At 42.8% G+C, this 18125-nt stretch overlaps 1 protein-coding gene and 1 long non-coding RNA gene across 5 annotated transcripts in view; one reads left to right on the top strand and one right to left on the bottom strand.

The window, feature by feature from the left end:
* The window catches only part of LOC144462731 (uncharacterized), a 91478-nt gene extending 89239 nt beyond the window's left edge, over positions 1-2239 (bottom strand). Inside the window, exon 1 of the long non-coding RNA XR_013490950.1 lies at positions 2194-2239. This is a non-coding gene — a long non-coding RNA (uncharacterized LOC144462731). The remainder of the gene's footprint in view (positions 1-2193) is intronic.
* The window catches only part of nectin1b (nectin cell adhesion molecule 1b), a 186936-nt gene that overhangs the window by 52585 nt on the left and 116226 nt on the right, over positions 1-18125 (top strand). For all 4 annotated transcript variants that reach the window (XM_033632376.2, XM_078166939.1, XM_078166938.1 and 1 more), the window contains exons 2-4: positions 8363-8734; positions 11235-11534; positions 13864-13981. In XM_033632376.2, coding sequence (XP_033488267.2) covers positions 8363-8734; positions 11235-11534; positions 13864-13981 — 790 coding nt within the window. The remainder of the gene's footprint in view (positions 1-8362; positions 8735-11234; positions 11535-13863; positions 13982-18125) is intronic.

The following is an 18125-nucleotide window of genomic DNA, read 5'->3' as shown; positions in this document are numbered from 1 at the left end:
ACTTACCTACAAGTCCTTATAATGACAAGATTATTCGTCCAAAAATCAGTCTTAATTTGGATAAAATAAGGTCTTTAAAAGCATTAAATTTAAGTTTCTGCTACCTGTAGACACCTGAGGCACAGCAGACCAAGGTTTGACTGTGTGGTAAATAAGGGAGCCTCAGCCCACCTTTAAGCATCAAATTACTGTAGATCTAAATTAATTTTCCTTGTAATATTCCATTAAGAAGATTTCAGTCTAATCCTCTCTGACCTTTCCCACGAGGGTTGCATCCTAACCTCAGGCCATGAGGCGAAGCATGCTCCTGCAGCAGTTGTGTTGTTGTAGCTTTATGTTGACTGTGTCAAAAGAAATGTGCACATAGCCCCTGTGTCACCCTGCGCTAATACTGAGATTTCCACGGGAGGTGTGTTGCCTGCAGCATCGTCTCTCCTCCACTTTAATATCCTGAGTGCTATAATCTGCTCACCACGTCTGACCCGCTGCATGTCACTCTCACTGCTTACCCTCCCCCGTAACTCCCCAAAATCCTCTACATCACATTTATGTAACCCCACCCCACCCCTCAACTGCTCTGCGCTTTGAGCCTGTACCTGCAGCCCCCAGGGTTTGGCCTGTCTCAGACCATAATGCATCACTTTGCAGCGTGCCGGTGGCCCCCTTTTTATTTATTGATCAGCTCTTTCCTATTAAGACGTGCAACAGCTGCCCCCGTTTGAAAGCCTAGGAAAACTTTTGCATTATTGAAAAACAACCATCATGGTGTGCTCGGAGCCCATTCTGTGGATGAGATGCTTTGTTGACTAATTGTCTGGTCTGTGTAAGTGCTCCACAGTGTCTTGGCTTGAGATCTGTCTCATAAAGCATATTATTATCTCGCTGTTATTGCTCTCGCACCACAACATTACATTTCTGATCCCACACTCGCAGTACCTGGATCTGTGCCCTGTTTTCCCCCAGGTTTCAGTCAAACAAGCACAACTGTAACTTTTACAGTCATTCATTTACCAGGTGGGGTGGAGGGGGGGGCTCTCCCTCCCTCCTTCCGCTTTTGTTTACTGACAGTTGCTTGTTATCTGGTATCAGTGGGTGATGTCATCTCGCCATTTGGTCAGGTAACGTCAGTGCTGTTTATTTTGTGTCGTAAAACCGAAACCGTGGTGGCCTTGTTTAGTTAAGCTGCAGGGGGAGGGAGGAGGGTCAGAGCTCTCTGATACTGTGTTTACACTTGGTACGTGCTATACTCTACTCTCTCTCTCTCTCTCTCTCTCTCTCTCTCTCTCCCTCTCTCTCCCTCTCTCTCTCTCTCTCTCTCTCTCTCTCTCTCTCTCTCTCTCTCTCTCACTAGGGTAAAAGCCTTATTTTATTTTTGGCCCAGCTTTATTTGTCATTGCCGCGGTCAAAGACAACTAAAATCCCAGATTACTGCTAGCATGTTTCCTGTTAGACTAGAATAAAAAAGAGGCATTAATTACAGGAGATCCACAGGCACAGTTACCCACTGTATGTAATAAATTCAAAGAATTATAGGTAGAGGTTCTCAAAAAGGGCATGATATACTCCACTGTGTCATCTCTGTTTGGTTCTTTGAAATAGTCTGATAACAAAATGGAGTAGCGGTGTTTTCCAGTGTTTTATTCATGGATGAATCATTATCACGCTGAACTAAGATGAGAAGCTCTGTTGCAGGCGAACTGATGCATCCCCTTGACATTTGAAACGCCTTAAAGCTGCTCGAGGGGCGTATGTGTGTGTATGTGTGTGTGTGTGTGTGTGTGTGGGCTCGTGCTCTGAACCTCTCGTTGCCTCAGAAACGATGGATGCAGCTACATTAGGTGAGAATTGGTGCGTACGGTTGACTGGCCTATGCTACGCGCCGTCAACCCGAAAGTTGTAATTTTATAACCCATGTGGAAAACACACGACTACTGTGCCGCGGCGCTCAGTCATTACGCCTCTCTCTCTCCCCCCCAAACAAAAGGCCGTAGGGAATAGTTAAAATGAAATGCACAGCGCAGTTCATGGAGCAATCCCAGATTGGGAAGTTGCCTAACATAATAAATATTCCCGATAATCATTAACATTTACAGAGCAGCAGATGTTACATTGTCCTCAATGAACGAGTGTGTTGTACAAAGACTATTTCAAATTTGAAGCAGATAGTGGAAAATTAGGAACAGGTCTACTAACCATCTGTTCCAGCGAGGTTTCGCTTGCCTCTGCAGTTGAATGTTTGCTAGGGGAGACAGAGGGTAAAGAGAGCTGGTTTGGCAGGTACACCATTGTTTACCCAAGAGACCCAGCTGATGCACCATCAAATAGTGTCTGAGTGAAGATTAAAACAAATTGTCTGACACATACTGCTCCCATCTCAACAGGCTGAACGGCCACGCTCAACAAAAAGCAACATTAAATATAGGATATGGCTTCTCCTGCTAAATGAAGTGCCCTATCTGGATGTATTAAAGCCTCCATCAGAGTGAGGGAGCTCCCAGTTATGCCTAAGAGTAATACCATCGCTTATTCCATAAAGCATTTTGAAAAGCACTTGTGTCTGTTGATAACATGAGGAAAATGCCACTGGTTGAGCTCCAAAATACTGACTGACGACAAAAAGAATATAAAATGTTCCACCAGGGGAATAAACAAGCAACTAATGGGTGGTTGTTGTGTGTGTGTATGAGACAGAAGATTTGGACTCCCCCCTTTGAACACCCCATGTGTGGTCATGAATAGGGGAGCACAGAGGCCTGTGCCATTGCCGTGGGAACTGGGACTACATTAAACAGTCATTATCCCGAGTGGCTCAGGCCATGTTTTATCTCTCAGCATCCCACTTAAGGAACAATGGGGCAACCAAAGCATATGAAGCATGAGGAGATGATGTGTCTTCATGTGATGAGCTTTTGAAGCTGCTTTTGGCAAGAAGTTTATACCAAAATACGCTGCTTTAATCACAAAGTGCAGCTGCAGTTGACAAGACTGTCGCATCTCTACAAACTCAGATGTCATAGATTTGACCTATTTGCCTAAATTAAATTTCAGAAGCAGGAGCTCTGCCCTTTCTACTGGAAGAACCTAGAGAGTGGTCGGCCCAGTGAAAATGGAAACTCTTCCCTCTCTCCTCCTCTCGAAACCACTGAGAAGTCGACATTTAGGTCCAAGACGGGTGCAGTTTAATGACATCACATTACACATTTTCTGGGGTTTTGAAGTCTTCTTCAAACTTCAAACAGAGACATCTCGCTGCCATTTGGGACTGACAGTGTGCCAAGTTGCCTTGTGCAGCTTTAAATAGAAGACATTAATGAGTGCCTCTTCTAAAATATGCATTGAGTCCCATTTAATCTTTGCCTTCCTCACATTGCTGCAGCTAGAGGTGAATTATTCTGAACTTTATTTGACTCAGGCACAAATGGATTTCTCTTGGATGAGCTTGGCCCAAGCATTGGTAAATGAGCCAATAATTGTCTTTTGAAATATTGTTGGTTGTGGGCCAGTTCAGCTAAGAAAAAAAAAACAAAACAACAGACAATAGTGTTACATATCCATTGCGAGATGAGTTGCCAAGTAGCAGTTGTTTTATGGAAAAGAAGCTTCCTAGGCTTTTAGGGAGGCGCCCTGGTTTTCAATTTAGGGTTTTATGGTGTTGTTATTGTTTTATATGTAGAGCGAGGTCTGGTTCTACATTGTGCTGAAGAATATCTGGGATTAAACAGATGGATGAATGTAGTATATTTGGCGTTGAAACTTTAATTTGATTTTTTTGTCTCTCCGCAGCACAGACAAAAAAGCAAATATTAAATGTTAATGTCGTGTTTCTCATTCATTTTTGATTTGTTACAGAAAGGAATCAAGCTTCTTTTTTTTCATATTTGTGTTTGCTTTCCCACATGGGTAATAAAATGTCTGCTTGATTTAAAAACATTCAACCCTCAGCTTTTGTGTTTAAAACCCTTTGCAGTGGAGATAGCCCTGCAGGTTTGTATTTTCCTGGATATTGTCCACACACCAGAGGAAGCCCATTTGACTGAGGGCTGTTATTTGGTGCAGCATGCCCTGTGCATTGTCCAATGTGCCATATGCAAACAACACAAAGCACATGCTTTTCCTTGCTGCCTGAACGGCCAGATCTTATTACAGTTGAATGTTCCTGTGCACAGCTCTGTGCCGCGGCCTTGGGAGTCTCTTGCTATCAGTGCAGGGCCAGACGGTACAGCAGCTGTTTTAATAGGGCCCCTTATGTCCCCCTTGATCCAAGTCAGCTCACCTGGTGTGAATCAGACCACTTTTTTTTAAATATTTTGCCAGCTTGGGCATACTTTGTTTGTTTGTCCTATTGCTTTTCCTTCCAGAAATAGGACTCCTCTCTCCACTGGCAACTCTCAAGGCAGTGTCTAGCCTCAGGTGTATTAGAGCATGACTACCCCCCCCATCCAAGTCACCCTCTTCAGTGTGAGAACAAAGCAGCAGCAGCATAAGCCACAATGCCAGCCAACCTCAAACCCGCAGCACACCTACAAATCTCCCCTAAGCTCCGCCTTCCTCTTTGTCTCCCTCTCACCAGTTCTGCATCTCCACTACTTTGCCTATCTTTTTTTCCTCTCCCTCCTCCGTTTCTGCACCACTGGCTCTCATAACTCCCACAAAATCCACCTTCTTAATGCCTCTTGCATCTATATGGCTCTGCTCTTCTACAGCTTTGCCGCTCTGTGGTGTAGTCTGTAATTACAGCTCTACTGTGAGCTCAGCCAAGGACTCCACCAGTCCTTGAGTGAAAGGGGTCCCCGTGGGCGCCCCCGGTCCTTTACGGAGGGGATTTGGGCTCTGTGGCTGTGTAATTATGCCTATTCCTCTGGTTTCCATTTGCGTGAGCTGCTGTTTATTTGGTTCAATCTGAGTGGGGAGCATCGGACTCAAAGGAGGAAGGGCAGAGGGAGGGAGGGAGGGAGGGGCTGCAGCTTTCCACACAGCCAGCCCCTGCCAGTATTGTTTTAGCATTCAAGTGGATGAGGTCTGGCCAGGTACATATTTATGAGTTTTTACAGCCCTCCTGAACACACACACACACACACACACACACACACACCCACTTCGCTCCAACTTAAGATTAAACTTTAACTAGTGTTGTCACACAGTAAATTGTGTTTGCTATTTCAAAAAATATCATACTATAGCTGCCACAACTGGTAATCTAAGCTGTGATAAAATGGAGTTAAGCATTGCCCTGAGGTGCACAAGGACACAGGTGTTTCTGAAGGTACAGATGACAAGGTTGCCAGTCCTCCCTGTCAAACTGTATTAGTAAATCAATCTGTCATCGTCAAATCCCCCAAGTTTAAATCTCTATAGAGAGGGTCTTGCTGATGTGGTCCGAAGGAAATGAAAGATGATGTGCACTCAGTAACTTCAAAAGGTTGTCACTTTGTTTTTTTATATGATTTGATGTAGGCGGTGGAGGCTGTACTTGAGTGAGAGTATATAACAATGGATAGAAATTGCCTTTCTCTGGTAATGCGCTGCTTTCCAGCATAAGCCATTCAACCAGAGAGTTGTGTGCCCGCCGTTCAAGATGGAGAGAAATACAATGTTCATTGTAATGGTCTTCTAGCCAGAGTCTGCACCAACTATTTCTTTATTTTCGTGCATGTATTGTGCCCCGGTGTCCACCGGCTGACTACCTACACTTTTCATAAGAAACATCTTCATAGCAGTCGCTGTCGCTGCTTAGACAGTTTGACAGCCCTGAGGCACATCTCCCCCTCCTCACTGCTTCACATTCATGTATAGTTGAAGATAGAGTACATCAGATATTTTATTCAGTGGGTGTATACGTAAGTGGATCTCTCTCTCACGTATTCTTACACATTTTAAAGCCCCCTGTGGAAACTTTATCTCTGAGCACGGCGATTATCCATCATTGTGATGCAGTTACTCAGCGCTAAAGAGCTGCTCTGTTTGTGGGGCATGCGTGTAGGCCCCAGTCCTCCACTTGAGGCCACAACATATTTTCTCTCCGTTTATGACTTTATTCACTGGTGGCTTTATGAGTCCAGTGTGATTAACGGAGGAATTTCACTCTTTCTTCCTGTGGGTCTCCGTCTATCCATAGAAGATAATTATAGTTGTGACTGGTTGTAAATACAGGCCCCAGCCAGGGGTTGTCGGACCGGGAAATGGGACATCATCAGACTTCACCTGGAAAGGAACATAAATCAGAGCCGGAGATAACAAAGATGTGTCGGAGACAACAGGATGCTGGAGCCCTGCAGCAGTTCAATGACGTATCTGTTCAGACTGCAGTCATTCCAGAGCCCAGATCAGGTGTAAATGAAAGTCGTTGTTTTTCTGCACTCTTGACTAGAGCTGCACTATTATTGCCAAGACGATAATCAAGACTATTTTGATCAGTATTGAGATCACAGTTATTCATTGATTTTAGGGACAAAATGTTTGTGTTGCTCTTTCATATTTAAATAAATAGAGCCTTGCTTTCACTTCCCTGTTGTGCTGCGTTCCTGCTAATTTGCAACCCTTGTACAAATCAAAATAAGACTGGCTTTATTCACAGTGCATCTCCTAAAAGCAAAATATAAGTATTTAAAATGAAAGTATTTATTGGACCCATATCTTTGGCCAAATTGAATGTGATTGCATTGGTTATTACAGTCTGTGTTTGGAAGCTGGATGGATACAGTAATATGCTGCATGGCATCACTGCGATGGATGTCTGAGTTGACACTGCAGCCGGGATTCAGTGAGGTAACATTAGTGACATTAGTCTTCTTGCCCTTCATGTATTCATTGTACTGCAGAATTTGGTGGGTTTTTTATAGGTGGTTTAACAAGTTAGAGGTATTGCCCTGTGGTGCAGTCACAAGACTCATGTACTTTTTGCATACGATTTGTCTTGGCTTAACATCACTTGCTCTCAACCAGATACGCCGAAACAATGGATGATGATGCGTTTAGAGGGACTAGCTCTCTGCCTTCTGCCCGAGACATTTTATTTTTGGTTTTGCCGGTCTGCAGCTGCAACACTCACAGTGTTTCACAGGCTGCTGCTGTAGGGCGCACGTGCAGCGGCATGTCAGCTCCCCAGAAGCATCCGCCTATTAGTTTAGGAGTCGCTTGATTTGATGTTTAGCAGAGTTTTCCATGATCGGAGCACACGTTTTAAACGTTAATACTCAATTATGTTAATTTGATTAATTGTGCAGATCTACTTAAGACTCGGATTAAAGGAACAATGAAGGATGAGAGATGGGAGAAGAGCTGCAACAATTGTTTTCAATATTGATCCATCTGTTGGTCTATGTTTTGATGCATCATTTAATTATTTAATCCATAAAATATCATAAGAGAGACAAGATATTCAGTTTACAGTGATACAAAAGCAGCAAATTCTCATTTTTGAGAGGCTGGAATTGGCAAATGATTGGCATATTTGCTTATTAAATGACTAAAATGAAAAACTGATCATCAGAATTGTTCAGTTAATTTTTGTCAATCAGTTAAATGCCCCTGCACATGATGAAAGCAGGCAGGCTGAAAGGGACAGGCTGCAGACATATGATGCAGTAAGTAGAAAGGTGAAGGCCATGAGAAAGGAGGGAGTTTAGTAATAGGTCAACATATGCATGAAAGATTAAACCACAGGCGAGTTTACAGAAGGTCTGTCCTTTGTAATTGACTTTTTTTTTTTTTTTTTTTTTACCAAATTCCCCACAGGCTAAGATAGTAGAGGAGAGGGGCATAATTGCTGTTTTTTTATATAGCTAATGTGTGTGTTCTCATTGTTTTGAGCGCTTACACAGGACTCCACATTGTTTCTTTTAATAGGAGCTCCGGGCAGTCATTGAAGTATTTGTGAGTAAAAAGTAATTAAAATTACAATGGGCTAGCCAGTGTGTTGCTGGGGAGGTGGACGGGGAGCGCAGCAGACGATGACTTGGCTCCAACTTGCTGCCCTTGTACTCATTCATTAGTGATGCATTGGTTCTCGCCTGGCCCTTCCATCTCATCAGAAACCGTACCCTCGTGCACAAAGACGGGTGTATAGATCTGCCCATTATGTTAATAACTCCCCCGGCTTTTACACACAACCACCACCATGTACCAGCTCCATACAGACGTTGCTTCTGTAGGATATGGGGAGTGAGTGGCTGAATCCACAAGGTTGACTGTGGGTGTTGTGCGTGCATGTACTGCCTAGGAGGCTGAATGGACTCCTTGACTTTCAGTGCATGTACTTGCTATTGACTAGAGTGCTTTGCTTGGCCTTGGAGACTTGTTAATCGTAATTAAATGTTTTCTTTTTTTTTTCTCCTCTCTCTTTCTTTCTGTCTCTTACTTCTAGCTGGCAACGGGCAGATGGTACAGATGGACTCCAGTAAGTCCGGCTTTGTGGGTTCACAAGTGGAACTGCGCTGCATTTTCATCAACAGTAACCCGCCAGTCAAGATCTCTCAGGTCACCTGGCAGAAGCTCCTCAACAGCACCAAACAGAACGTGGCCATAGCCAACCCGGCCCTCGGTGTGTCCGTCCTGCCGCCCTTTAAGGAGCGGGTCAGCTTCAAGCAGGCAGCGGTCCGTCATCGTACGCCCTCGCTGGAGGACACCACCATCGTGTTCTCCAACCTGCAGCTGTCTGATGAAGCTGCCTACATCTGCGAGTATACAACATTTCCTGCAGGAAACCGGGAGAACATGGTCAACCTCACTGTATTTGGTAAGAACAAGTACAGAACACAAGTTACATTTTTGGAGATTATCACTAATATGAAAGATAAAACTGGCAAACTCTTGTATTTCAGCGGAAACAAAGCCTCCACCTCTTCAGACCTGAATCTTTTTAATCTAAACTTTGTTCTCTTTGGTAGTCATGCAGTTTGTTTACTTCTTTATCTACATCTGATTTGTCTCAATAGGAACAGTAGTTGCAGATACAGCATAGGGTTTGAATGTATAAACATAAATTTCTGCCTCGTCAATTCAAGAGGTTACAAACTTTAAAGGCTGCACCCTTTAAAAGTAGCATCAGCATTTTTCAGAACTTTAACGGGTGTCTTTTATATTGACAAAATGTTGTTTGCCTGTGAAAAGCACAGTTGTCTCAAACATCAACTGTTGATGAGCCAAGGCAACGGCCCAACGGCCTGTTGTAACTTTGTGACAGTGATTTATTTTCCAAAAAAAGATATTAAAGAAGTAGGAGGATTTTCTTAGCCCATTCATAATCCTTAAGTTTGTTTTAGATACGTACTTTTTGCTGGAAATCTTAAAATGCATTAATATTTAGTGCCACAACCTGATTGACTTTGATACCTGGGTTTTTTGTCAGCGCTGATGCCGTTTCTCAATTGTTCCTAACGAGGAGAGAGTGTATGTGGCCACTATTTGGCCACTTTGAGAGTTTTTTCAGAGCTCTCCGGCTTTTTTGTGCGGCCACTCGGAGCGCCTCTTGTGGAACACTTTTGAACTTTTCACAAAGGCGCTGGTGATGTCACTGCAACTTCTAGCCACCATCTATTATGAGCTGTGCAATTTGTCAGTCAGGAACTATGACTATAAGCACAGAAAAGCCCATTTGTGGGAGCAGGTCAGCCGGACACTGAATGCTGCTGGTGGGTGTTGTTACCTGTGTAGTTAAACCCTCTGTTCTTGGAGTGTTACGTTAGGTACCTTGCTAACGTTAATGTCAAGATACTGTTGTCATAGAAACAAAACCCCCATGCAGCACCCTGCCACTGCTTTTCTGCCAAAGAAAATCACAATGTGGACACACACCCTTCATATGCAACTGGGTATTTTCAAGCTTCCACATGTTGTAGAACAAAGATGGATCGGACAGAAGAGAGTGTGTAATTGTTGCAGTGAATCAAGTATATATCAGAATGTTTTGAGCCAAAAAAGCAGAATAGAAATCAGATTGTAAATCTTAGACTCAGTTAGGAGTTCTTTCCTCGAACAAGTTATTGCTGGCCTGAAGAGAAGTCAGAGGGCTGTAAAACCTGTCACCTGAAGTTGGTTTGTCTTTGACTTTAGGCGGAGAAAAAAACCCCATCTTTCTAAATCAGATAGCACAGGGTCAAACTGACATCCCCCTTTTTAGTATAAGGCTTAAAGACAATACTTTTACAGCTCTGCTCCTCAACATTACATTGCCACAGGCTTTGTTGTAAAGTAGGCTGAGTATCTTTAGAGCACCTCGAACCAGATGTTGTTTCTCTCTGCTGGAACTGCTGCTGTAATCACGTTGTTTACAGTTCAGACTCTCAGTCTGTGATTGGTGAACAGCACCGCCATCCACGGTTGACTCTACAAGGCTATCATCCCACTGCATGTTCAACGCTGAAGTGAAAATAATTTTGACATATTCATGATGTGATGATTGGGGCGACGTGTCATTTAACTCCAGTCCCAGATCGGCCCATGTGGCTTTTATAAAAAAGGAAACCGCCGCAGAGAGCAGTCAATAAAAATGGCAGGTGGGACATAAATCAATAAGGCCACTTCAGAGTGTGTAATTTGGCTTGAATAATCTCATCTTGTGGAAAAAAACGCGGCGCCTGAGATGCTATTTATTTTGGCAAGAGGCAGCTTTGAAAAGGTTGTGCGCTGACTCTGATTAGATATCTAATTAGAAATTAAGTGTTGGTGTGTTTTCCATTAAGTCTCAGTAAAAGAAAGAGCACTTGGCTTAAGTAGTCCCCGTTGCCAGAGCTTCTTGTCAGCTCTGAGTCCCCATTTTGTGTCACTGAGCCTCCCAGGTCTTTTTAGGCTTCTGCGGCTCAGTGAACGTCAGGAACCTGTGCGCAGATAACCAACCGGCAACATTCAAAGAGGCCTCTTCATGGCCTATCTCTTTCACTTGTGCATTCGCTCAGGCTCAAGCCCGCCTTTTGATGTACTAAGGGTAGATTGCTAATTGGCAATTCACAAAGGATTCAAATTGGATGACTGTGCATTTGGGTAGGCAAGTGGGTTCTACATCTGTAAGAGCTTTGACAACTGCTTTAGGTTTGAGGAAAGGAAGAGGCAAAACTTTGCCTGATTTGAGTTACATTACTGTTTTCATCTCACATCCCTTTTAGGTTAATTTACTTCGAATAGCTGATTGTGAAGTAGACAAAATTAGACACTATAATGAGATGGAAACTGGAAGAAAAATCACAAGATCTCTGTTTAACAAGCACTAATTAAGTTTCTTTGTCCTCTCTTCTCCACAGCTCGGCCTATGACACGTATGACCCTGACAACGCCCACGATTGTAGCCAGGGCCCAGAAACGCAAGATGACTGTTGCAACTTGTGTATCAGCTAATGGGAAACCCCCAAGTGTGATCAAATGGGAGACCAGATTGAAGGGTGAAGCCACTTTCCAGGAGACTCGCAACCAAAACGGGACGGTGACGGTACGGAGCAACTACGTGGTGGTGCCCAGCCGCGAGACCCACAAACAGAGGCTTACGTGTATTGTGACGTACCGGAATGAAAAGATCACAGACAGCGTGGTGCTCAATGTGCAATGTAAGAACTCCTGTATCTCTGGTATTAAGGCTTTTCTTTTTTAAAAGTGCTGTTTGTAACTCGGGAGAAAATAGTTGATCATTGAGTCTCATTCCTAGATCTTCAAATACTGACACTTTAGATTGATGGTTTGGTCCAACCACCAACCAAAATCATCTTTATTTGAAGACCTGGGATTGAGGCTTAACAATCAACTACCTTTTATAACATACAAAAGCCTTAAATATTCACAAAAAAAATCACTTTTTCTTTCTCCCTCTTTTGTTTTTTTTAAATGAGCAGTTGGTTTAAACTTAGCTTCACCTGGATTTCATGTTCCCATGCACCCAAATATTTTCTGCTGCAAGAGTAAACCAATCACCACAGTTTACAGTAAACATCATCCTCTTGCAAACGAAGCTCAGAAACTTTCCCAGTTGTACAAAGCAAAAAAAGCAAAAAAGCAAATGAGCTGCTGAGTATGCACCAGACTTCCACTGAGAAAATGTTATTGCAACAAAACCAAATTTCCACAAAGAATGTTTTCACGACTCTACTTTTTTTTTAATCACAAAAAAATATAATGCATAAACAAAGCCTCTTTAATCAGCTGAGAAGATGTAGCAGCTCATTGCTTTATTGTTAGATATCATTCTCGTGGGTACCTACAGTGTCTTACGGGTGTGTTAGATGATACGTGGGGCACGGTCACACATGAGCTAATTTAACACTGGTGAAACACTGGTGAATATTTGGCTCCCATTAGCTTCTATTCAGTGCAAGGAGAAGGGCAAATAAAACATAAGTTTCAGCCTGTCACATTCACTTTGTTGAACTTTGACCAGATAAGTCACAGCCTCAACCAAGAGCAAAGAAGTGTGTGTGGCGTAGACACTGATTGTTGCCATGTTTAAGCAGCCAATGTTGTATGATACTGGCCATGAAAAATACAGACCCACATGAGCGTTGCTGCCTGGCTGGCTGGTCGGGGGACAGGGATGAAAAATATACCAATAACATTATATTTGTTTATACCTTACATTAGCTAACAAGCTAGCTTTCCGTACCTGGCTTTGAAGCCAATTTTACATGGCTAAAAGTGGAATTGCACCGCCTGGTTCTGTCACCTATTTCCATTAGAGATGCACCGATCCAGCTTTTTCAGTTTCGATACCGATCCCGATGCTGTGGCTTTGAGTATCAGCCGATACCCGATACCGATCCAATACCATGGTTGACCTAAAAAGCTATATACCTTTACATGTAGAACAGAAAAGACTAGAAGCATCAGGCATTGATGACTACACTGTTCTTTCCTAAGATAAAATGAAACAAGATGAAACAGATCAATGCAATGATGACCTATTTATTTTTAACAAAAATAAACAATTGTGCAACAGCAGCAATAAAGAATTATCTATCAGCATTTTAATTCAAGTAAATTAGGAGGATACAAATCTTTTAAGAAACTAAAATACAAATGTTCCAGCCTAAACTGCACTATGGGGTAATGTAGGAATAGTGATCAAGAACATTAATGGTCAAGATCAGGAACATTAATGCAATGAATGAACTACTTACTGACGTAGCTTGCGTCAAAATAGATTTAAAGGGAAAGGATCGCCTCAGGTATAGGTTGCATTTTCTGATACCCGATCCATCTGTTTTGATGATATCGGGGCCGATATTCGATCCAGATATCGGATCGGTGCGTCCCTAATTTCCATGGGACCCTAAAAAGACGTTTTGCCATTTTACCAATATTCCAGTCCAGAAGGGCTGCATGATTAAAATTTTTTTTTCCCCATTCAAGTTAGCAGAGCGCTTAACCGAAAGCTAGCCATTCGGCTAACTCGGAAGTCAGGTACTCCACCAGCTGCTGTAAGTCTCCAGTGCTCTTGCCCTATGGGCCCCCAATGCAGAAGATCCAGGTTATTTCATACCACGGATATTGAGCTTCCTTCGCTTCATGCACCACTGAGTAGTTTTGATAGAAATGAACAAGGGCCTGCTTTCAACGCTGTACCCAGTTCTCTTTATACATCCATGGTCACATCAGGGGCTGCCCACATTTAACAGGAATATTGTCTCAGCAGGCGATGGTCACTCTCCTGCATTCGCTCATGTGTAACAGTGCCCATATATTGTACTTTGTCTTCACGTGAAAACAGTATTAACCTCTGACACCTGTAATATCAAAACGTAGTAAGCAGTGGCGAGTAAAAAAATGTGAAGAAATGTTCATGAGTTTTTAGCAATAGTTGCATTGCTTCAACAGAGGTATAGTAATACAGTGTTTTTGGATTATGTTATGAAGGGATGGACTGACTTCAGTGTGCCTTCCTTGCAGATGAACCTGAGGTGAAGATCGAGGGCTTCGATGGAAACTGGTACCTGAACCGTCAGAATGTTCAGCTGACCTGCAGGGCTGATGCTAACCCCCCTGTCACGATCTACCAGTGGAAACTGTGAGTCTGACTAAACCCTAACAAAACCCCTTAAGGCTCCAAAGACAAGACAGCATTGCTACGTGTTGTTTCTCTCACGTTAGGTTTCTGACTGGGAAAAAAAAATAGGTGTTTTTGTGGAGGGCTTACTAAAGCAGAGGAAGGCAGTTTTACAGAACAGCCCACTGGAATGGAGTCTGCTCTTCTCCAACATTTGTTTCAAGGCGTATGTATATATAGGAGAAAGTAATCTTCAAAGATAAAAACACACCAGCTCCCTTCATCCTTTCCAGAAATGTGTCTCCGCTTATTTGTTTGTTTATAAAACGTGTAATGAAGATAAGACCTGGACCCGAGGCGGAGCACAATGGTCCTATTACGGCTGCAACACACACCCCTATCTGCCTGATGGTCATAGATACTGGGAGATAAATGCAAACAGAACATGTTTTTGCTTTGCACTTGGGGCTTTTGCTTTGAAGTCTGAGGACCAGCATGCAGGTAGAGAGGGTAAGAAAGTGTCGTTGTTAGTGCTGTTGTGTTCTGTGGATGGCAGCAGTTTGTCCCCTACATGCCGAGCAGGGGGCTGAAACTGAGAGCTGGAGTAGGAGACGTGGATTAGGTCGGCATACCGCTGGGCTGACATCAGTGTTTCTGCCTCAGACTATCACTGCAAATACATGAGCAAGAAGAGATACAAACATGTTTTCAAGGCCTCAGGGGAATCGCCAAATAACCTCGGGTTTGATCCGCTGTGAGTAATTGCATGAAAGTTGGTCATGCGGAAATGATGTAGTTTGAATATAAGCATTGAGACATGGAAGGGATACAACTCGAGTGCAGGATTGTTTGTTGTGATTTGCACTGATCGAACTCTGCATTTTGATGCCGGATGCAAAAAAAAAAAAAAAAAAGTTATACATAGAGGAACTGTTGCAGCTGTTTGAATATAACTCAACTTTTCTGAGCGTATTACAGTTTTAAATGAAAGTATTATATGTAAAATTGAGAGATAAATGTAGCAATTTGTCGTGCCATTGCTCGGTGAAGGCTAGGTTGAGAAATATGTCACTAGACTTGAGTGGATGTGGATTAATAGACCATTGTGCCCTCATTGTATCTACTCTACGGGCCACTGTTGGATTTTAATGAGACATGGGGAGTTTTTTCCCTTTTTTTTTCTCCTACGCATAGATTTAGTTCTCAGGGCAGAAACACTGATAAACACAGCAGCAGCAAAAGAAGACGACAAGATAGAGAAGATTTGACCTGCTTGGAGTTTTTTCTTTTTATTCAGAGGCAAAGGGAGATTTAGGGAGATAGGGGAAGATAGCGAGAGAAGAGGAGGAGGGTGAAGAGATGTGATCTAGAAAGACGAGGGCACTGTGCTGACGGATAGGAGGGGACGGCCATTGCTGCACTGAAAATGAGATGCCAAATCTGTTGTGAAGGTTCCCCTGGGCTCCACTGTGGAGGTCAGCACAAGGCTGTGATGGAAGGATCCAGAACAGGCCGGCAGGGTTGCGTCACCACAAACACACAGACACATGAGGTGTAGCCAAATCCAATAAATATTTATGTCTTTGATACAGATCAACATTATTTCCACAGACGATCAATCGTGCAGTATTTATCTTACTGAATGAGATCCAAGGTTCGCATTGTTTTTTTTTTCTAATTCATTTGGCGTATTGTAGCAGCCATAATGATAAAAATAAATATATTTATTTTCTACTATCGGACTTTTTCTTTGTTCCCCTGCATTTTGTGGAGTGTGCAGAAAGCCTCGGCACACACACACACACACACACACACACACACAGTCCTTGAAAAAAGCATCCGAGCATCTTTGATTCTTTTTTTTTTTTTCCTTTTTCTTAGAGCACAATGCCGGAGCTATTTCTCAAAATGGGTTAATGGGAAGCTGTAGCGAAATAACAGAGAGTCGACTAAAAAAAGGACACACCCTATTTGAACTTTATTGTTTGTTTTTGAAATGTTTGTTTGTAGGGCATTCTTCGCTCGCCATGCTCATTTGTTGAGTCTGTTTTAAGTGCATAATGGAGTTTTCAGTGAGCGCAATAATACTAAGTGGGGGAAGGGGAGGCTGTGGAGTTGTTTATGATCACAAAGAACTCAATTACTTGTGTGCTGCAATTTCAGACTTTTTTTCTTCTTTCTCTGAAAAGCAGTACTCCAGCACGCACGCACATCCTCTCCATCCACGATGCGTTGTCAGTTACTCAAAGATAATATGGGATTCTGTAAACAAGAAAGCAGTGTTATTGTTATCACGACATGTTGCAGTGCGATTACTTCAAATTCAGCGCTAATTAGCCAACTTACTTATCTTTATTGTGCAAATGTGATTCTATTATTCATGTCCATTAAAGGCCACCGTAAAGGAAGCGTCGTCTCAATTCTGTCAATTCAATGGCAGCGGCTAAAACACAGAGTTTACTTAGTGTGCTTTTGAATTATCTTTAAGTCAGGTTTATGGCCCTTGTATTTAACATAAGCAGTTAGTAAATATCCCTAATGTTGTCTGCGGCTCCTCAAAGACACATCAAATATTAAACATGAATGTAAGAACACTTTCAGGCCAACTAAACAGATGGATGTTTGATTAAAGATGCTGTCATGTAATGCTACTTATTTGTTAGTTTGAAGTCCAGAACAAAAAGTCTCAGATTCTTCTTTTAATAGAGTGTTTTAATCTCCTCTAATCAGTTGCCTGTCGCCAATGTGAATTGTCATATTTTTAAACCTGATTACAAAGAACAAAAACATTTTACATTTAGTCCTTTAAGCACGTAAGGTCTATTTTTCTGTATTCAAGTTTAAAGCCACCTCCACACGATCGTGCACTTAATATGGCGGGTGGATGGAAATAGTGTCCTGGAGTCCCCTCACCCAACCCTCCATGCACACTCATCTGCACACGCACACGTCACATATATGCATGCACATAAGCACGCCAGTCATCAAAGAATCTGCATCACTCTCAAGCTGTTTGTTAGCCTTTTATTTCGCTGGCCCTCAGGCTCAACACACACACACACACACACACACACACACACATTCAGATGTCTCATACAAATGCAGACATCTCTGGTCGCCACAGAATCTGTGGTGAATCGCAGTTTGCCAGCCTTTCATTTCTGCAGCAAATCAATTGGGCTTTGCGGAACTCAGCATTTGATAGAGGCTCACAAGGCAACTGATTGTTGAATCGTGACATACTGTATTGAAGGGTTTTTGCAGCTCCATTGCAAATGCGTCGCCACGGTGGCCAATGAAAAACAACTGGACCATAGGCTTTCTCTGTTGCTTTTGTTCTGAACTAAGGAGGCTTTAAAGAAAAAGAAATCTCTGTGCTTTTCATTCTGACTCGTACTAAACGCCCACTCCACAATATGCATTTGACCACGTATGGATCAGCTGTTTGTAAATGACATTTCATGATAGATTAATTAACAAATAGCTCATCACTGTGTCTCGTCCCCCGTCCTTGGAGAGCCTTGTTGAAAGCTTGTTTAGTGCAGCTCAAGTGCTTGATGTGTGGCCATTGTTAGCGTGAGACCTAATTTTGCTCCCTCTCTGTAATGTCATTTTGTTTTTCTCCGGCTGTAATAAATGGAGCATTACATTGTTTTTAATGTGCTCGCACACCAGCAGATCTCAAAGTGTCTCTCAGACGGAGAGCAAGTCCAGGAGTGAAGGAGTCTTTGTAGTGTCCTTATTGTTTAAACAAAGCAATGTCACTCACACCCAGCAGCTCAACACAGTCTGGACAGACTGGAGAGCTATTTAATATTATCACAGTCCTGTTTGTAGCTCCACTTAAGCTCAATCCATTCAGAGCAGCTGATGAAGCTGATCGAGGGGAAGGCAACAGGAAACGGCTAATTGTCACGAAATTTGATACTTTTTTTTCTACAGCCTCCAGGCTTCATAAAAGGGGTCCAGATAATAGAATGGAGGGTTGGTGTGCTCGTGATCCGTGACCTCAAAGTGTGCTGACCTGATCAAAGGACACGAGCATGTCTGAATGCGGTAGAGATAGCGAACCATGAAGACAAACACCTCAGGCAGGAGAGACGGGCTCCAGTTCTCATTGACAGCCCGGCATTTGGTAGATTCTGCATTTATCGCTTGATCAGCT

The sequence above is a fragment of the Epinephelus lanceolatus genome, chromosome 4, assembly GCF_041903045.1.
Source record: "Epinephelus lanceolatus isolate andai-2023 chromosome 4, ASM4190304v1, whole genome shotgun sequence".
In the NCBI taxonomy this organism is placed as follows: domain Eukaryota; kingdom Metazoa; phylum Chordata; class Actinopteri; order Perciformes; family Serranidae; genus Epinephelus; species Epinephelus lanceolatus.
The sequence above is the reverse complement of the archived record's forward strand: the minus strand, read 5'-3'. Positions and strand labels throughout refer to the sequence as shown.